Source organism: Cupressus sempervirens, chromosome 9 (genome assembly GCF_028749045.1).
Source record: "Cupressus sempervirens isolate cs-2001-9-10 chromosome 9, ASM2874904v1, whole genome shotgun sequence".
Classification (NCBI taxonomy): Eukaryota; Viridiplantae; Streptophyta; class Pinopsida; order Cupressales; family Cupressaceae; genus Cupressus; species Cupressus sempervirens.
This window is the reverse complement of record NC_143126.1, coordinates 299,652,284-299,673,095: the sequence shown is the minus strand read 5'-3', so window position 1 is coordinate 299,673,095 and position 20,812 is coordinate 299,652,284. Positions and strand designations below refer to the sequence as shown.

The following is a 20,812-nucleotide window of genomic DNA, read 5'->3' as shown; positions in this document are numbered from 1 at the left end:
TTTACTTTTATAAAAATATTTTCACAACCTAGACTTCTAATTAGAAGTAATTACAAAATACCTAGAATCTAAGTCACAAGGTTCGAATTCAAATTCGAGTTTGTCGATCATAAAATTCAGATGAAATTTGGCAAGAGGAAGAATTCGGAAAAAAATCGACATTAAATTGAACTTAAATATATTTTTAATTTATTAATATAAGTAATATCATTGATGTAAAAATCGCCTGAGGAGATTAATCGCCTAGGCCTGAAAAAGTTTAATCGGGAAAAATCGGGAAAAAATCGGGAACTAAAAGACCACTAAATTTTAATAAAAAAATTCGATTTTTTTACAAAATTCAATGTTTTTTTGCATCTAATGACTTAATTACTAACAATACATAAGAAACAATCATGTTTAGATATATATCAATGCAAAAAGAGTTATTAATTGGTAAATTACTAACAAGTAAGTAGTGACAAGTTGTAAATTACTAACAACTAACAAGTTCACAACACATGAGAAGTATTCTCATAAATAAATTGTCAAATGTAAAGAGTTCAAATAAGCACATCAACATGACTACAAATAAGTACAAATGTCAAATACAGGACTACATCTTCCTCTTCCCAGTCACTTTACTAGCGAGTGCGGGAGAGGGTAAAGCTCTAGAACTAGAACCCCGCAGGGTTTGTGCCCGTGTCTGTGTCTGTGCCAATGCAGGAGATGGTGTAGCTATAGAACTAGATGTCGGTATCTCCACATTCGCTGTGCGCAAGATGTCAAGGTCCTCTGCAATAAGCTCAATGTCATCATCCTCATCATCGCCCTCCTCGATGTCATCCAAATCGATGTCATATCCAGTTCCACCCCCTTCCTCCTCCGCAGCCTCCTCCGCGGCCTCCCTCTCCAAATTGGAGATGTCATCCTGTGTAAATAAGGGAGCCTGCTCCTGTGCCGTCCAATCATAATAAGGATCTATCTCATCCAAATCGATTGGCCCAGGAGGATCTTGTTGCGCCTTTTTCATGCGCAATTTAAGATTATATTGCACATAGACCATGTCATTCATCCTCTTTTGGGACAACCTGTTTCTCTTTTTTGTGTGGATGGCCTCAAACAAACTCCAGTTGCGCTCACAATGTGATGCGCTACAAGGCTGTGATAGGATTCTGAGAGCAAATTTTGCAAGATTTGGAGTGCTTGCACCCCAAGTGGTCCACCAAGCCACTGCATCACAAAAATTGTACAAGTTAGAAAATACTAATAGACAACAAAAAATGAAACATAAATATTAATTTAGCATTTGAGATTCAGAAGTTTGCAAATGTATTACCTGGGGTTTGTGTAAGCCTTGCTCTCTTGCAGAGAGAAGTGGAGAACACCTTGCCTCCTGCTGAAGTGAAGATCTCCTGCTCAACGATGATTTTATCTCTTGTTTCCTCACTGGTTACCATCTTTTCGACGCACTCACTTAGGCCTCTGATGACCTCTCCATCAGGATCTGCATATGTACCATTAGCCCTAAAACCAAAAACCAAAAACAAATAAGTCTTCCAATTTTAGTACACACCCAACACCCTACGAAAGCAAAATGAACTCAAGTCTTCGTTAACTTAAATTTGAGTAAGAATGAGCTTACAGTATACCTAAAACGTGGGTTGAGGAAATATCCTGCTGCATGAATGGGTTGGTGAAGCTGATTATTCCACCTTCTATCAATGATCTGCCAAATGGGTTCATATTTGATGCTTTCCCCCTTGTAGTAATTTTTGACAGATTCTTTGGCCTTGTCCATGGCCTCATATAGTTCACCCATTGGCGTTTGGTCTCCATCAACCAAACGCAAAACTCTGACTAAAGGCTCAGACACCTGCAATATAAATTTGAAATTATTTGACAAGTTACAAAATTATTATTTACTTGAGTTACAAACTTAGTATGTTATAAAGTTGTAAAGTGTAAACTAAAACTTAAAGTTTTGTAGTTACCTTTACTATTTCATCAGCCTTATCTTCAAAATATTTATCAAACACAATCCGCACAACATTCTCTCCTTCACTCTTCTTTGAAAATGTGGAAGCAAGCCATTTTTTGGAAACAAACATTTGCTTCAAAGAAGCCAAATTATCGAGAATGCTTTGCAATGTCAAAAAAATCGTTGCAAACCTTGTGACGGCAGGCCTGACAATTTCTTTGCCATCAGTGTGCTCTCTCATCAGGCTAAGGACCCATGGGTGATTGTATATGTATTTTGTCACCCGCCTTGCATCCTCCACAATTGGAGTGACCCACTCAAGTTTGCCCATGTCCTCCAAAAGAAGGTCAAGGACATGTGCTGCACACGGGGTCCAAGAGAGAGTGGGGTGCCTCTGCTGTAGGAGTTTTCCTGCCAATTGTAAAAGCAAATACTAATTAGTTTCCAACTTTTCAAATATATCAAACTATTAAAAATTCTTGTTGTGAAATTCACAATGCACATGCAACATAAAATTACGGTTTACCTGCTGATACATATGCAGCAGCATTGTCTGTGATGATTTGCACCACATTTTCAATGCCAATCTCTAAGACCATGTTCTCCAACATCAATGCTAATGTCTGAGCATTTTTTACCTTGTTGGAGGCATCGATTGATTTTAGGAACACCACATTATCATTACAGCAGGCCAAAAAATTAATTATGGTCCTGCTCTTCCAATCCGTCCACCCGTCAGAAAGAATGGTGCAACCAAATTTTGTCCATTCTTGTTTCTGTTCCTCAACAAATGCTTTGGCCCTCTCAACAGCATTTCCAATAAGCCTACAAAAACAAAATTTAGTTATGTCTTAGATTCTTAGTAATTTAAAATTGATTTAAACTTTAGTAATCAACATTCTAATTTCTAGATAAATTAATTAAAATTTAGAACTAAATAAAAAGTTAAAAATTAAAAGGAAATCGAGTGTAATAAAATTATTCGCTTACCTGCCACCCAACACAAAACGAGAAGGGGACTTGTACCCCTTTCCTGCAACTGTCAACCCTGTGGCCAAAGCCTTCCAATAGGGACTGTCAACAACACTAATAGGAAGGTTGTTGAAAACCCAGAAATCTGCTAGTGCATTGTCCAACTGGTCATGGACCTCCTTATTCCATCTAGTGGCCTCTAATGAAGGTTGTGCACCAGGTGTGTGCCTCGGCACAAAATAGCTCCCTATCCCAGAAGCACCTGCTGATCCTGATGGTGCGGAAGTGCTAGGAGGTGTAGGAGTGGGAGTGGGAGTGGAACTCGTGAAAGAAAAAACACCCTGTTTGTGGACACGCAGCCCACGATAAGAGCTAGCCATGCTCTCAGTGGCTGCCTCCTCCTCCTGAACATCAACGAAACTGCCCTAGGTCTCTGCTATGGCTGCCCTGACATGCAATTTATTCCGTTCTCTTTGCAAATTTTTTTGCTCTCCAGCTGCGAGCAAGGCATTTGCAAACCTTTTTATTTCTTCTGTTTTATTCTCACAAGGATTCGTATCATGTTTTGAGATCCCTGCGATGTGATATTTGAACCGGTAAATGCCCCCGGATATTACTTTTTCACATCGAATGCAAATCACTTTGGTTGGTTCATCGGGTGCTTCATAGGCATATTTCCATGCTTGATCTCTCGCATTCTTTGGCCTGGTGCCAATGTAGCCTGAGGGGCATGGAGTCAATGGCCATTTGTCTGCCATTTAAAACTACTGCAGGCTGCCTACACATACAAATTTAAAAAAAAAACTATAAATAAATTATAACAAGATCAAAGTTAACAGTTAAACAAAGAATTCAAGAAACATTCCAATAATAGCACCAATAAATTGAAATCCAAATAACATTCAAACAAACTAGCTGCTAGGGTTTCAATTTTTTTTTAAAAGGGCAAATTTTGAGCATAAATTCGATCTAGAATGGAAAAAAATGCAAATGAATGCATTTAATCTTGCTTACATTCATCAAATGCATTCCTAACTAATTAGGAATGTATTTTTATCCATTTACATGCAAGGAAAAAAAATACAATCTCTTGCAAAAACAAAAAACAAAGATTCAAATCACTTACCTAGTAACGAAGAAATCGAATCAAAAGGCCTCCAAATGCACTTGATTCTGCCTATTTCTTGCCAAGAACTCCTTCTCTATCCTCTCCTCTCCAAAACACCCTAAGCAATGTAAAAACATAATGAAAAAAACGTGTTTTTTCGTCACTTTATGTGACTACCGGGCGCGGGCGATTTTTTGCAAATCGCGATTTTTTAGGCGATTAATCTGCGATTTTTTGGAAAAAATATGCAAAAAAAAATCGCGATTTTTGGGGCGACTAAATCGCCAGCCCCAAAAAATCGCAATTTTACCTCGTATCGCCGATTAATCGGCGATACTCACATCTATGAGTAATATATGCACAAAATTGTCAAAATAGTTTGACATTGCTATATAATCAAACTAAATGACACAATATTATATCAAAATAAAATAATATTATATCAAAATAAAATATAATATTATTATAAATAACAATATTATATTAAATATCATAAAATTCAGATGAAGTTTGGGTAGGGTAAAAATTCGCTGAAATTGGAAGTTCATGGATGATCATGTGACTTAGTTTGTGAGTAATGAAGAAGCTTGGGGAATCAAAATAGTTTGAAATCCCTTCAATATGTGTTAGGGAATGTGAAATTTGTGGGCCACTATATGAATCTTTTGTTAAATTAGGGGTAGAATTCATCATGCATGTTGTGGCTTCCCTCATTGTCTTTGTAGGAGAAGCTTCTTGATTTAAGCTAACCCTAGGATTTTGCATGAAGGTAAAATGTTTCAAAACAATCCAGATCTCTCTTTTTATCTTGGAGGTAGGAGTACAAGGTCAAAAATACTTCTCACCATATTTTTTTAATTTATGTAACCAAGCAACAATAGTATAGTTTGATTAAAAGTAGATATCAACGGATACTTATTACCAAAATAGTGGTTTTGAATAAAAGAAATAATATCAATGATGACAATGAGGCAAGCAAAATGGAAAAAAAAAACAATAAACCTTACGTATACAAGGCTACTCCATAGGATAGAAAATAGATGCCACATGAAGTTAAATACAGATGTTCTTTATTGTTGACAAAGTCTCCTACCTCCAACATAGTAATCCAACTAGTAAACTTTAATGAAAATTTCTGTTCAATTAACCTAGTAGTACTTTAAATTTTCTTGTAATGCAACCTTGAACACCATGTTATGAAAAGAGGCAATATACACTTAATGTTGTATAAAATAGGCTCTCCTGGGCACTTTATTGCTTTAAAACCTTAACGTTTTCCTTGATCAAGTCACCTGAGGGTTGTTTGTGATTGGTTTCTTTTTGCTGTAATATACAAACTAGGGGTAATTGAAAATGAAAGAAACTTTTGCAAACTAGGGCACAAAATATCTCAAAATTTACTTGAATAAAAATATTTCCATAACAACCCATAATTTTTATCAGAAGTAATTACATAAATACCCATAATTTTCCAAAATAAGCTTGGCTGATTTTTTCCCTAATTTTTCAGTTGAAATCAAGAGACTAAGCAGTGTCTAATATAGATTTACCTCAGAATTATTTCTGGATTTCATCAAACCCTAGCTGTCCAAAAATGCAAGTGCTATAATCCTGAAATGACCAATCAAACTAATTTTGCTGCTCATTCGCAGACGTCCACAAATGCTCAGATATTGACAAAATGCAGCTGTAGATGACCACCAATCTGAGGCTTTAATTCTGTTATCTTCCTCTGCTTTGGCCTTCAACCTGATAATTACTTGCAGCTCAGAATAAACAACGTGCCAGGGCTTCACAAACTGGAGTTGTTCGACTCAAACACACTCGGGTGAGCCCATGTGTCTCTCAAAAACCAGGGATACTCAAGGGTTTGAGTCCTCAGGCCAAGTTGCAGCAGCAATAAACAAAAATCTTCATCACATAGTGAGCTCTAAATGAGCCCTTAGGGTGCTTTATAACACCTTTTAAAAAGATGGATCAATCTCCACCATTGATATTCCACCTCTTAATCTAGTACTTACAAATAAAAACCTAAAGTGTGCACCAATGAAACTTTTTGTAGCTGGGGGTCCATGTCTTTTTGTGCATGAAAGAGGGGATGACTTAAGTCCCTTAGCTAGGCATCATTCAAGTTGCCTAAAAAGAAGTGCCTAACTTAAAATGACTTAAGAGGCTCATCTAAAAATAATTTGAGGTCACTATTGCATCAAAAGATGTGCACTCAACTTGTAATTCGAATTTAGAATGAGCGAAGGACTTCATTTATTACCCAAGGACACTCTACATCCTCTTACTTGTCGGCTAAGTTATCGATTTAGATACAAAATCGAAAGCGAATGTGGGAAGCAGATACATGATTTTTTATTTGGGTATGGATGCGTTTGGAAACATCTCTCTCTCTCTCTCTCTCTCTCTCTATATATATATATATATATATAGATGCAAAGAATTTAAGAAAATTATTAATACAAGAACTTAAGAGTTAGAAATTTAGAAATATACAAACATACATCATTTGATAGTATCATTATTAATTTATTCATATGATACTTCACCATTGATCGAGATTCAAGATATTTCATATGTCAATTAAATAGTTCAAGCTTCAAATTAAAACTTAATAGGCACAAATATTCATGTTCTAGACTCCATGTCCAAAATACAAAATAAAAAACATAGTTCATGATTCAATGCTCAGAGTTCACTAATCCGAATCATAAGGATTCTCAAAAAAATCTGAATCCTCCTCATCTCCAATCGCTGCAAGGTCCATATCATAGATGTGAGTATCGCCGATTAATCGGCGATACGAGATAAAATCGCGATTTTTTGAGGCCGGTGATTTAGTCGCCACAAAAATCGCGATTTTTTTTTGCAGATTTTTTCCAAAAAATCGCAGATTAATCGCCTAAAAAATCGCCTAAAAATCGCGATTTTTTGCAAAAAAAATCTCCCGCACCCGGCAGTCACATAAAGTGACGAAAAAACATGTTTTTTCCATTATGTTTTTACATTGCTTAGGGTGTTTTGGAGAGGAGAGGATAGAGAAGGAGTTCTTGGCAAGAAATAGGTAGAATCAAGTGCATTTGGAGGCCTTTTGATTCGATTTCTTCGTTACTAGGTAAGTGATTTGAATCTTTGTTTTTTGTTTTTGCAAGAGATTGTATTTTTTTTTCTTGCATGTAAATGGATAAAAATACATTCCTAATTAGTTAGGAATGCATTTGATGAATGTAAGCAAGATTAAATGCATTCATTTGCATTTTTTTCCATTCTAGATCGAATTTATGCTAAAAATTTGCCCTTTTAAAAAAAATTTGAAACCCTAGCAGCTAGTTTGTTTGAATGTTATTTGGATTTCAATTTATTGGTGCTGTTATTGGAATGTTGCTTGAATTCTTTGTTTAATTGTTAACTTTGATCTTGTTATAATTTATTTATAGTTTTTTTTTTAAATTTGTATGTGTAGGCAGCCTGCAGTAGTTTTAAATGGCAGACAAATGGCCATTGACTCCATGCCCCTCAGGCTACATTGGCACCAGGCCAAAGAATGCGAGAGATCAAGCATGGAAATATGCCTATGAAGCACCCGATGAACCAACCAAAGTGATTTGCATTCGATGTGAAAAAGTAATATCCGGGGGCATTTACCGGTTCAAATATCACATCGCAGGGATCTCAAAACATGATACGAATCCTTGTGAGAATACAACAGAAGAAATAAAAAGGTTTGCAAATGCCTTGCTCGCAGCTGGAGAGCAAAAAAAATTGCAAAGAGAGCGGAATAAATTGCATGTTAGGGCAGCCATAGCAGAGACCCAGGGCAGTTTCATTGATGTTCAGGAGGAGGAGGCAGCCATTGAGAGCATGGCTGGCTCTTATCGTGGGCCGCGTGTCCGCAAACAGGGTGTTTTTTCTTTCACGAGTTCCACTCCCACTCCCACTCCTACACCTCCTAGCACTTCCGCACCATCAGGATCAGCAGGTGCTTCTGGGATAGGGAGCTATTTTGTGCCGAGGCACACACCTGGTGCACAACCTTCATTAGAGGCCACTAGATGGAATAAGGAGGTCCATGACCAGTTGGACAATGCACTAGCAGATTTCTGGGTTTTCAACAACCTTCCTATTAGTGTTGTTGACAGTCCCTATTGGGAGGCTTTGGCCACAGGGTTGACAGTTGCAGGAAAGGGGTACAAGTCCCCTTCTCGTTTTGTGTTGGGTGGCAGGTAAGCGAATAATTTTATTACACTCGATTTCCTTTTAATTTTTAACTTTTTACTTAGTTCTAAATTTTAATTAATTTATCTAGAAATTAGAATGTTGATTACTAAAGTCTAAATCAATTTTAAATTACTAAGAATTTAAGACATAACTAAATTTTGTTTTTGTAGGCTTATTGGAAATGCTGTTGAGAGGGCCAAAGCATTTGTTGAGGAACAGAAACAAGAATGGACAAAATTTGGTTGCACCATTCTTTCTGACGGGTGGACGGATGGGAAGAGCAGGACCATAATTAATTTTTTGGCCTGCTGTAATGATAATGTGGTGTTCCTGAAATCAATCGATGCCTCCAACAAGGTGAAAAATGCTCAAACATTAGCATTGATGTTGGAGAACATGGTCTTAGAGATTGGCATTGAAAATGTGGTGCAAATCATCACAGACAATGCTGCTGCATATGTATCAGCAGGTAAACCGTAATTTTATGTTGCATGTGCATTGTGAATTTCACAACAAGAATTTTTAATAGTTTGATATATTTGAAAAGTTGGAAACTAATTAGTATTTGCTTTTACAATTGGCAGGAAAACTCCTACAGCAGAGGCACCCCACTCTCTCTTGGACCCCGTGTGCAGCACATGTCCTTGACCTTCTTTTGGAGGACATGGGCAAACTTGAGTGGGTCACTTCAATTGTGGAGGATGCAAGGCGGGTGACAAAATACATATACAATCACCCATGGGTCCTTAGCCTGATGAGAGAGCACACTGATGGCAAATAAATTGTCAGGCCTGCTGTCACAAGGTTTGCAACGATTTTTTTGACATTGCAAAGCATTCTCGATAATTTGGCTTCTTTGAAGCAAATGTTTGTTTCCAAAAAATGGTTTGCTTCCACATTTTCAAAGAAGAGTGAAGGAGAGAATGTTGTGCGGATTGTGTTTGATAAATATTTTGAAGATAAGGCTGATGAAATAGTAAAGGTAACTACAAAACTTTAAGTTTTAGTTTACACTTTACAACTTTATAACATACTAAGTTTGTAACTCAAGTAAATAATAATTTTGTAACTTGTCAACTAATTTCAAATTTATATTGCAGGTGTCTGAGCCTTTAGTCGGAGTTTTGCGTTTGGTTGATGGAGACCAAACGCCAATGGGTGAACTATATGAGGCCATGGACAAGGCCAAAGAATCTGTCAAAAATTACTACAAGGGGGAAAGCATCAAATATGAACCCATTTGGCAGATCATTGATAGAAGGTGGAATAATCAGCTTCACCAACCCATTCATGCAGCAGGATATTTCCTCAACCCACGTTTTAGGTATACTGTAAGCTCATTCTTACTCAAATTTAAGTTAACGAAGACTTGAGTTCATTTTGCTTTCGTAGGGTGTTGGGTGTGTACTAAAATTGGAAGACTTATTTGTTTTTGGTTTTTGGTTTTAGGGCTGATGGTACATATGCAAATCCTGATGGAGAGGTCATCAGAGGCCTAAGTGAGTGCGTCGAAAAGATGGTAACCAGCGAGGAAACAAGAGATAAAATCATCGCTGAGCAGGAGATCTTCACTTCAGCAGGAGGCAAGGTGTTCTCCACTTCTCTCTGCAAGAGAGCAAGGCTTACACAAACGCCAGGTAATACATTTGCAAACTTCTGAATCTCAAATGCTAAGTTAATATTTATGTTTCATTTTTTGTTGTCTATTAGTATTTTCTAACTTGTACAATTTTTGTGATGCAGTGGCTTGGTGGACCACTTGGGGTGCAAGCACTCCAAATCTTGCAAAATTTGCTCTCAGAATCCTATCACAGCCTTGTAGCGCATCACATTGTGAGCGCAACTGGAGTTTGTTTGAGGCCATCCACACAAAAAAGAGAAACAGGTTGTCCCAAAAGAGGATGAATGACATGGTCTATGTGCAATATAATCTTAAATTGCGCATGAAAAAGGCGCAACAAGATCCTCCTGGGCCAATCGATTTGGATGAGATAGATCCTTATTATGATTGGACGGCACAGGAGCAGGCTCCCTTATTTACACAGGAGGACATCTCCAATTTGGAGAGGGAGGCTGCGGAGGAGGAAGGGGGTGGAACTAGATATGACATCGATTTGGATGACATCGAGGAGGGCGATGATGAGGATGATGACATTGAGCTTACTGCAGAGGACCTTGCCATCTTGCGCGTAGCGAATGTGGAGATACCGACATCTAGTTCTATAGCTACACCATCTCCTGCATTGGCACAAACATAGACACAGACACGGGCACAAACCCTGCGGGGTTCTAGTTCTAGAGCTTTACCCTCTCCCGCACTCGCTAGTAAAGTGACTGGGAAGAGGAAGATGTAGTCTTGTATTTGACATTTGTACTTATTTGTAGTCATGTTGATGTGCTTATTTGAACTCTTTACATTTGACACTTTATTTATGAGAATACTTCTCATGTGTTGTGAACTTGTTAGTTGTTAGTAATTTACAACTTGTCACTACTTACTTGTTAGTAATTTATCGATTAATAACTCTTTTTGCATTGATATATATCTAAACATGATTGTTTCTTATGTATTGTTAGTAATTAAGTCATTAGATGCAAAAAAACATTGAATTTTGTAAAAAATCGCATTTTTTTATTAAAATTTAGTGGTTTTTTAGTTTCTGATTTTTTCTCTATTTTTTCCCGATTTTTCCCGATTTTTCCTGATTAAACTTTTTCAGGCCTAGGCGATTAATCTCCTCAGGCGATTTTTACATCAATGGTCCATATCATTCAAACCAAGAATGATTCCACTTGAGCTAGATGCACCATGTGTCATGGACTTATCATCACTACCATCCATCATCATGGTAAGATCACGAAGTGTTGCATCCAAGTTTGCACACTTAGGGAGTACATCCCAAAGTTTGGCTGCCCTATCCATGTATTCATCATCCTTGCATGACAAAATGTAAAGTTTCTGCAAATTTTGCTATAAATCAGACTGAGATAATGCCTTCTTAATGCTTGCTGAAGATGATCTTCTTTAATTCAGAAATGTCTACATCACAATGTGATCTTGAACTCATCTAGATCTGACAGTAGATCTCTACCATTCAACACATTATATAAGAGATCGTCATCTCTCATAACGTCTTTTATACAAGTGTTCATTATCTTAGAGATCGTCATCTCTTAGATAATAAATACAAATGGTGAAGCCCATAACAGTCAATAGCCTGACAATAATAATTTCAATTAAAAATTAAAGAATACAAATGTATTACAATTCAACCATACCAAGTGTTTTTTTGAAGTGAACTATCTTCACTCGAGAGAGAGGTTGGTAAGAATATCTGCTGTCTGATTTGCAGTGCAAATGTATTCTAATTTTACAGTATTCCTATCTACCATATCTTTTACATAATGGTAAGGAACTTCAATATGCTTGGACCTGTCATGAAAAACTGGATTCACAGAAAGCTTGATGGAACTTTGATTATCACAATGAATAATGATAGTATTCATGGGTTGACCAAATAATCCCACAAGTAATTTTCTGAGCCAAACTGTTTCTCGAGAGGCCATTGCTGCAGCAATGTATTCAACTTCTGTGGAATTGTGTGCTACTGATGCCTGCTTTCTGCATATCCAAGATATCATCGTTGAGCCTAACTTGAAATAGCATCTCTAAGTGCTTTTCTTATCAACAATGCTTCCAGCCCAATCTGAGTCTGTGTACCCATGTAGGTCCAAGTCAACTTTCTCATACTTGAGCCCAAGGTTAAGAGTGCCTTGTAAGTATCTCATAATGTGTTTGACAACAACTAGGTGAATCTCCTTTGGCTCACACATAAAGTGACTTAAGGCATTAACAACATAGCAAATATCAGGTCTTGTATTTACCAAGTACATAAGGGACCTAATCATCTGTCTGTAAAGAGTAGAATTTATGAAGGGTGATTCTGCTGCTACTTCCTTAAGTTTGTGTACATTAGTCTCCATAGGAGAAGACGTAGGTATGTAGTTCCACATTCCAAATCTCTTCAAGATGTCTAATGTATACTTTTCTTGATTAAGTATGATGTTGTTAAAATTCTGCCATACTTCTAGTCCTAGGAAGTAATGAAGGAGTCCTAAATCTTTCATTTCAAATTCTCTGATTAGATCTTTCTTGCATTGACCTATAAGATGATCATCACCTATTATTAGTAAATCATCAACATATAGTATCAATATTATCATATCATCTTTATCCCTTTTATAATAGAGATTTGGATCAGCTTCATTCTTGGAGAATCCTAAATTGGTGATATACTTATCAATTCTTTCATACCATGCCCTTGGAGCCTGTTTAAGTCCATAGAGAGCTTTCTTGAGCCTGCAAACAAAAACTTTAGGGTTATGAGTTTCAAATCCCTTAGGTTGCTCCAAATATACCTCTTCTGTAATTTTTTCATTCATAAGTTTTTTTTTACATCCATTTGATGTACTTTCAATCCCTTCGATGCTGCAATAGCTAGGACTGCTCTTACAGAGGTGTATTTGGCAATAGGAGCAAAGGTTTCTTCATAATCAATTCCTTCTTTCTGAGAGAATCCCTTGGCTACGAATCTGGCTTTATATTTTTCAATGCTAACATCAAAAACATGCTTGATTTTAAATATCCACTTAGAAGAAACAATGGATTTTCCTTCAGGTCTTGGAACAATTTCCCAAACATCATTCTTAATAATAGATTAATATTCTTCCGTCATGGCATCCTTCCGAGCTATATGTTTAATAGAATCTAAAACATTGGTTGGTTCTGATTTAGATAAATCACTCATGTTTACTGTATAATTAGAAAATCTTTTGAGTCTTTTGCTTTCTTTGAAGGTTCCAAATGGTGCAACAAAGTCTTGTGCTTCCTCTATTGTCTTAATGGCCCAAAGTGGTCTTTTCTTTGACTTTTGAGTTTCCTCAAGATTAAGATTTTGAATTTTATCTTCAATTTCTTCCATGTTCTCCCTCTGAAACTCAGATTTAGTATTTTCTTCAAAACTAGGTAAGGGAGAGGGTTCTCCAAAACTTAGGGCTCTTTTGAATGCCAAATCTTCTTCAAATATCACATCCCTACTAAGTTCAATGTTTTTCTGACCAGGTATGAAAATCCTATATGCTTTAGATGTTTCACTATACCCGACAAAAATACTTTTTTTCCCATAGGGTTCTAACTTAGTTTTCTTTTCGTTCAGAATATGTATATATATTGGGCACCCAAAAATCCTAAGATGAATTATATTAGGTTTATCCTTAGTAAAGACTTCTTCAGGAGTTTTATCTCTAAGGTAGGAGTGAGGACTTCTGTTTTGAATATAGACAGCAATACAAGAGGCTTCTGCCCAAAGATAATATTCTAAATTTTGATCAAATATCATAGCTCTTGTTGCTTCTATAATTGTTCTATTCTTCCTTTCTGTTACCCCGTTTTGTTGTGAGTTCTAAGGAACGATATACTCCCTCTTAATTCTAGCTTCTTTACAAAACTCTTTAAACAAATTTGAAGTATATTCCCCTCCATTATTAGTCCTAAGAGTTTTAATTTTGTGTCCTGATAAGTTTTCAGTTAAGGTTTTGAATTCTCTAAATCTCTTAAGGATTTTTTTTGATTCTTTACATTTTAAGAAGTAAATCCAAGTTTCCCTAGAGAAGTCATCTGTAAAAGGTATATAGTACCAGAATCCTCCAAGAGAAGGAACAAACATAAGTCCACATAAATCTGAGTAGATTAATTCCAAAACATTGTTAGTTTTTCTAGTGCTATCATGAAATGAACTTTTGCTGCTCTTACCTAGAGTGCATCCTTTGCATATGCTTGAATGATCTTTATTCAACTTAGGTAAACTAGTTACCATCTTCTCCATAGTCGATAAAGTTTTGAAATTTAGATGTCCTAACCTTCTGTGCCATATTTCATTTATATCAGCTGCTTCATGAATTAAGGCTTGAATAGGTTGACAAGGTTCTGTATTTAATTCATACAAGTATCCCTTTCTTTGACCAATCAACTTTGATTTCTTAAATGGAGAGTTCTTAGACCAGGTCATTAATTTACCGTCCATGAATGCAACATTATGCCCGTCATCTTCAAGTGCTGTAACAACGATTAGATTCCTTTTTTTTCTTGGTACATAGAGTACTCCTTTGAGATGTAGAAAACTACCCGACTTTAATTTCAAGGTGCAATTTCCAATTCCTTCGACTGAATGAGTAGAATTATCACCGATCGTAACTTCGCCATCAATTTCTTTAGATATAGAGTCCAGTGCTTCTTTGTATCCTGTAATGTGTCGAGATGATCCACTATCAATTACTCGTGCTTTGCTTGATACTTCATTTGATAGTATAGAATACAATACATGATTCTCAGGATCATAGTTATCTTCTTTCCTAATAATGTTTGTACAGTTTACTTGCTGCTTTGTATTCTCAAGGTAATTAGATCTATAGTGTCCAATTTTTTCACATTTGAAGCATTTTATTTTGGATAGACCTTTGTTAGGTTTGTCATTTCTTTGATTACCCTTCTTCTTCTTGAAGTGCTTCTTCTTACCTTTGTAGGAATTTGTATTGAGAACATGAAGTTCTTCATCTTCAATTTTCAATCTTCCTCCTTTCTTAAGTTTCCTAGGTTCTTCTTGCAAGCAATCTCCTTTAAGTCTATTAAAGTTTGGAAGATTGTCTCTAGCACTTACTTCTTGTGAGAATGTTCCCCCCGAATTTGGGAACCCATCTATAGCCATAAGTGTTAATTCCTTGTCTTCAATTATGGTCCCTATACTTGCAAGTTCGTCTCTTAGACTAGCCACCCTTAGGAAGTAAGAGTTCATAGATTCTCCCTTCTTTATATGTATATGATTTAGTTGCCTTTTTAGTGCAAGGGTTCTAGTTGCATTGTTAACCTCATATGCATTTAATAATGCATTCATCATATGAAATGTTGTTTGATGTTTCATTAGCATAGGTACTATTTCATTTTTTACTCCATCTAATATGATCTGCATGGCTTTCCTATTTCCTTTACTCCAAATGGTTTCATTAGGTTCAACAACAGGTTGCTTGGATGCTGAATCAACAAACTGTTTCACAACATTGTCTTCAAAAATCATCATAATTTTGAATTTTCAAGCAATAAAGTGTTCTTTCCCATCAAACTTGTCCTCAGGTCTGATTTTGCTTGCCATTGAAGATAGAAAAGATGTTGCTAGATACATATAAACTCCGATTGTTAATTTGTAGAGCCTAGGTTCGACTACTAGAGCTCGTATACCATGTAAAGTTTTTGCAAATTCTGCTATAAATCAGACTGAGATAATACCTTCTTCTTAATGCTTGCTGAAGATGATCTTCTTTAGTTCAGACTTGAAGTGTTTATCAATATTATAAATACTATTCTGGAAATGTTCTTGCTTTGCAATAATTCGTATAAGGCAGTAATGTAGAGGAGCAGACTTTTGTTTTGTATTGTGTACTCTCTGTCCTCATACTTGCCCTCTATTTATATTGAACCCAAGAGGCATGTCCTTATGAAGGACATGACTTTTCTAGGTTGACCCTTATAATAAACACAAAATTATCCTCCAAGATCGACGTCTATTAGAAGATCAAATTAGATAGCAAATAGAGTTTAACAATTATGCAAACTAAACATTATTCAATGCTCCTAAATGAGATGCCGAAAAGGTAATTCATAAAGGGTTATAAATAGGCAAATCCTACATGAGGATGTCCATTTATCTGATCATGTACAATCTGCTGTTCAGATCAGTATGTTATCGAGTTACATAGAATTAACGCAAAAGATGCAAGTTGGTATGAATATAGACCAAGTCCTCAGCTTTCTTTGACCCCAACTGGTTGTGCTTCACTGAATGGATATAGGAGCATGTGATCCAATTCCTTTTAGCAACAAAAGAACTTGCAACCTGCATTGTGTTCACAAAATTAACTTTTAAAAATTAAACATTCAAATGAAAAGTGAATTGACAATATGACAGAACACAAGTTGTAATCTAAAAACAAATTCAAAACTTACTTGTGAGAAGATTTTAATTGCAGGAGGTTGTAGATGCTTGTATGGCTGACCATAATTGTACCACCATGCGATTGCTCCCATTTTATTTTGATCCTTAATTGCAAATGGAGGAAGCTTTTCTTCGGAAGCAAATAAGCCAAACTCTAGCCTCACCTTTTCATGCATCTCATCATCTTGGAAGATTCTTTCAAAAGCTTTCGAGTACCCATTAGCAACCTCTTCATCAACATATGGTGCAATTCTATCTGGCATAGAAACTACTGCCTCACTACAATACCTCGGAGATAAAGCATATGCAAGGAGGTGCAATGGGGTAGTCATCTTCTCTCAACAATGCATAATTATTGCTTTCACTTTACTGAATAAGGTTTGACATTTTGTAGGCTCACTCTCATGTGCTTGTATAGAATGTTTAACCTTCTTAACCGTGGTGTCTATGCCATCATACACATCTCCCAAGCAAGGTGTATTTGTATTGGCAAAGCGAAGCATAGTCATGATGTGCTCGGTGATATCCAATACGTATTGCACATGAACCCACCAACATTCATCCAAGATCATACCCCTTTAGGGCTCTTTTTGTATTTGAAGCCTTCCTTGCACCCCATTTAGGACAAATGACCATTTGGCTCAAAGCATCTTTCACCTTGAGAAGTCATCTCGTAACAATAGTATGAGATGCAAAATGGGTCGCAACAACCTAAGCAAGTTAACAATATGTCAATTGACAATAAAATTATAAATATTAACTAAATTACAAATCCATGAAATTTATTTATTGCAAAAAATTAACTTACCTTCAGCAACTCCAATTGTGAGTATGTTCTAAAAATGGATTGTGACATGTTGTGGTTAGTCACAAACATTTCGATGTCCTCTCCCTCTTCATATATTTGCTTCACCCAATCTATTTGAGTGCCAATTTGTTGCATAATCATAGGGAGTGTACAGTGCATGGTGTCCAAAAAATATAGTGATATCAACCCTCAACCAAAGATCCAGCTCCTTTGCAATTTTTGGCATTGTCTGTAACTTGGACCATATTCTTATTACCCACCATATCTATGGCCTCAACGAGAATATTAGAGATGAATTGTGAATCCTTCACCTCCCCTTGACAATCAATTGCCTTTAGAAACATTGCCCTTTTGGGGGACACTGCAATCACATAAATTGATGGCCTGTTTCTTGTATTTTTCCAACCATTAGACACAATTGTCACACCTGAAGTTTTCCAAGAATTTCTAATGGGTTGAAGTGCTTTCTCTATAGAAACTCACTCCTTTTGCAAGAGTGTGGTATGCACCTTTTCATACCCAAGACTTGTGTAATCATCTGATGCTTCTTTGATGGCTCTTACTATTTCCTTCCAATATGGTGATCTTACCAGGTTGAAAGGAAGGCCATTAGCATAGAGGCAACGTGCAATGGCTTCATCAGCATTGTCTCTTGCCTCCATTTCAAATGTAGAGTGCAATGGGCCTCTTTTCTAGGCTGCTACAATTTTTTTTTCTTCATCCTTCTCTCCTAGTGTAGGTACTTGCATGAATGGATGTTTGGAAGATAGAGTTGGTTCCATTTCAGCTGGTGGTTGCGTTTTGTTCTTTTTTGAGGAAGGAGGTTGATAATGACTCTTTTTCATCTTTTAACCAAATGATCAACAACCTCTTGTTCTTTTACAAATGAAACTATTTGTGCATCAGACAATCTCATCCCATTTGCACCTTTGCACATTCCAAAACCTCTACCAATAGGGCCCATGAAATGAAGTTTTACCTAAGAATAAGAGCTATTGAAAGGCCTTCCTTTCTTGCTTTGACAATAATTACAACTCCAAATATAGGAGCCACCACCTGTAACTTGTGATATTCTTGTTATATGTCTCCATAGAGGAGACCCTGAATCAATTTTGAATTATCCCCTCCTTGCCTTGCCAATGAACTTTGACCTTGTCCTCCCATTGAACTCTGACTATTGGTGGCAGCCATTCTTGCACAATACAATGTAGTTTCTTTCTATAATAAGAAATTATACTAAGTTGCCGGATTCGTTCCCTACTGCCTGGATTCGGGTCCGGGTCCGCACGGGTCCGGATTCGCCCCCGGGTTCGCTGCGGGTCTAGGTAGGGTCCTTAGTTTTGACTGTGGATTCGTCTGGGTCCTTGCTGAAGCGAACCCAGACGAACCCACAGCAAACCCGGGGCTAAAACAACATTAAAGAGTGTGCCTTTTTAATTGTTTTCTTATATAACTCTCAAAGGAACTTAATAAAAAACATTTCACCCATCTAATCCCTTATGTCAAGGAGGAGGACGATGATATAGCAGCATATGGGACTAGTGGAACCAGTTTGGGTTCCAATGATGAAGATCTAGATATAGTTGCAGTTGGGGATGAAGCCATTGATCCCTCATTTTATGATGATCCATTTGACCCTTGAAGGGCATTTGATACTATGATTATTGATAAACTACTAAACACTTGTCATCTATCATCATGTTTCAAACTTTATTATTTGATGAACTAGTCTTTGTTTTGCAATTTAGTAATTCAATGTATTATTTGATGAACTAGTCTATGTTTTGCAATTTAGTAATTCAATGTATAATTTTCTTTACAATCATGAAGATAGATTAATGAGTGAGTATTTAATGCTTTTAGATTCAGGTAAAAACAGGTTTTGAAGGGACTCTAAACCCTTTGGCATTTGGCATTGATCAATGATCAAGCAACAATTGTTCATATTGTGAAATGACTTTGTTTTGTAGCTATGCATGTTTCTCTTTTATGTGTGTGTGTGTGTGTCTATATATATATATATACTCACGAACCCACCCACGAACCCAAATAGGGAAATTTTTTTTTGCCTGAACCCACAAACCCGAACCTCGAACCCGAACCCGTCCCCGAACCCGAATCGGCAACTTAGAAATTATATAAATTTAAATCAATAAAAACATTATGAATATTAAGCGTGCAAGTAAAAACAATGATGCAAAACCATTCAAATCAGTGTTCCGGGACATTGTGAGTTCGAGGCAGAGGCGGCCTTTTCAAGGCAAATGGTACTCTGACTCGGCCGAGTCCTGATAAAGTCCACGTGGACTCTCCAAGTCCAGGGACTCTATCGAGTCTTGAGCCTAGGACTCTCCCAATTTTTTTAATTTTTAATTTTTAAATTTAAAAAGATAGAGATTTCTGGAAGGTGTTTTTGTTTTTCAGTGTATATTAATTCTGAAAATGATGTTGTGGTATGTCAGGAATTTATTAAGGATTGAATCTTAAATCTTCAACTTTATATTATGTTATTTAGTTGTTTTCCTTCAGAAATTTGCTGTTATACTTATGTGATCTATGCAAAATTGTGTATGAGTGTTAACACTGTTAAGTAGCTTCTATTTATCTCAATTATTGTGTATTTAATGTTGATTGACTAAATGATGCATGAAAAAATCTTTAAATCCTTAAAAATCTTTGAATTTCATGAGTTTTTCGATTTTTCGAGTCCTTGCCGAGTCCTAGCTAAGTTTGGTCGCCGAGTCCGAGTTCGAGTCCGATTTTGACTTTCCGAGTTAGAGGCGAGTCTGAGTCCCGTAACTATGATTCAAATAGATACCTAAACCTATTTCTCAATTTCTTTAAAAAAAAAATTGAAAAATTTCTTCACAAACTTGGAAAAGTCATCAAAATCTCTAAAAATATTATTGAAACACTCAAGAATGGGATGCAATGCTTACCTCTTTGTGTTTTAATGAGCTTGCGGAAGCCAACTCTTGCCCTACGATCGTTCCTCTTCGAAAATAATCAAGTTGCCTTCAAAATGACAAAATGGAAGCCAAATGAGAAGAGCAAACCCAACCGCAAACAAAATGATGGTTGAATGCTTCCAAGGCCTCTATTGGGGCTATTTTAGGGTTTGGCAAAAAAAATGATATTATAATCCAAAAAGGCACAATTTTTTTGTGTTTTCTCGTGACATTCCCGTAGAGGTGTCCGAATGCCATCCCTAGGCATCCAGATGCATCTGGAAGCCTGAAACAGGCTTTTGTTCGCATCAAGATGCTTGCGGATGGCATCCAGACAACATTGCCTCGACTCCATGTGCTTGTCCACCTAAGCCTCCACCTCCACCCTAGGAGCCTACAAATCGGTATCCTAGAAAAGGGGGATAAATGGTTTGCACTATGACGATCTGCCTGTAGAATGTGCCTTACCATTTGTAGTTTTTCTGCCTTCTCCTTCTCTATGCACCGATGCCCTACCATTCACTTTGTTATGATTCAACTGGCTCAAATAGAGATTCTTATCATCAACAGTCTTATCATGTTTGAAAACATCCATTTTTCTTCTTCACTTGATGATGGGGGCTGATTTGAACCTGCCATTGTTCCTTTAAATTTCTCTAGACTGTGACCTCCTTTTCTTCGCATGAAATCTAAGTCACAAGGTTCGAATTTGAATTCGAGTTCGTGGATCATAAAATTCGGATGAAA

At 36.7% G+C, this 20,812-nt stretch overlaps 4 protein-coding genes across 4 annotated transcripts in view; 3 read left to right on the top strand and 1 right to left on the bottom strand.

Annotated features, from left to right (window-relative positions):
• The window catches only part of LOC149538587 (ATP12 protein-like protein), a 146,544-nt gene that overhangs the window by 91,775 nt on the left and 33,957 nt on the right, over positions 1 to 20,812 (top strand). The window lies entirely within an intron of this gene.
• Positions 489 to 3,312, bottom strand: LOC149538590 (uncharacterized). The gene is made up of 6 exons (XM_089800210.1): positions 2,951 to 3,312; positions 2,487 to 2,785; positions 1,974 to 2,371; positions 1,632 to 1,855; positions 1,319 to 1,506; positions 489 to 1,212 (listed from the first exon to the last, which is right to left on the bottom strand). The coding sequence occupies exons 1-6, from the start codon at positions 3,310 to 3,312 to the stop codon at positions 596 to 598; spliced, it is 2,088 nt and encodes a 695-aa protein (XP_089656336.1). The 3' UTR covers positions 489 to 595.
• Positions 7,186 to 9,110, top strand: LOC149538589 (uncharacterized). The gene is made up of 3 exons (XM_089800209.1): positions 7,186 to 8,269; positions 8,435 to 8,690; positions 9,054 to 9,110. Exons 1-3 carry the CDS (start codon positions 7,530 to 7,532, stop codon positions 9,108 to 9,110), a joined length of 1,053 nt encoding a protein of 350 aa, XP_089656335.1. The 5' UTR covers positions 7,186 to 7,529.
• LOC149538588 (uncharacterized) lies at positions 9,115 to 9,939 on the top strand. The gene is made up of 3 exons (XM_089799894.1): positions 9,115 to 9,246; positions 9,365 to 9,588; positions 9,714 to 9,939. The coding sequence occupies exons 1-3, from the start codon at positions 9,130 to 9,132 to the stop codon at positions 9,922 to 9,924; spliced, it is 552 nt and encodes a 183-aa protein (XP_089656020.1). The 5' UTR covers positions 9,115 to 9,129; the 3' UTR covers positions 9,925 to 9,939.

Bases quoted from the DNA above. Each gene is read 5' to 3' on its own strand.
- LOC149538590 (XM_089800210.1), bottom strand. From the start codon at position 3,312: ATGGCTAGCTCTTATCGTGGGCTGCGTGTCCACAAACAGGGTGTTTTT. The intron at 1,856-1,973 runs GTAACTACAAAA...TTTATATTGCAG, and splicing joins AGGCTGATGAAATAGTAAAG to GTGTCTGAGCCTTTAGTCAG. The intron at 1,507-1,631 runs GTATACTGTAAG...TTTTGGTTTTAG, and splicing joins TTCCTCAACCCACGTTTTAG to GGCTAATGGTACATATGCAG.
- LOC149538589 (XM_089800209.1), top strand. From the start codon at position 7,530: ATGGCAGACAAATGGCCATTGACTCCATGCCCCTCAGGCTACATTGGC. The intron at 8,270-8,434 runs GTAAGCGAATAA...TTGTTTTTGTAG, and splicing joins CGTTTTGTGTTGGGTGGCAG to GCTTATTGGAAATGCTGTTG. The intron at 8,691-9,053 runs GTGCAAATCATC...ATAAATTGTCAG, and splicing joins AGATTGGCATTGAAAATGTG to GCCTGCTGTCACAAGGTTTG.
- LOC149538588 (XM_089799894.1), top strand. From the start codon at position 9,130: ATGTTTGTTTCCAAAAAATGGTTTGCTTCCACATTTTCAAAGAAGAGT. The intron at 9,247-9,364 runs GTAACTACAAAA...TTTATATTGCAG, and splicing joins AGGCTGATGAAATAGTAAAG to GTGTCTGAGCCTTTAGTCGG. The intron at 9,589-9,713 runs GTATACTGTAAG...TTTTGGTTTTAG, and splicing joins TTCCTCAACCCACGTTTTAG to GGCTGATGGTACATATGCAA.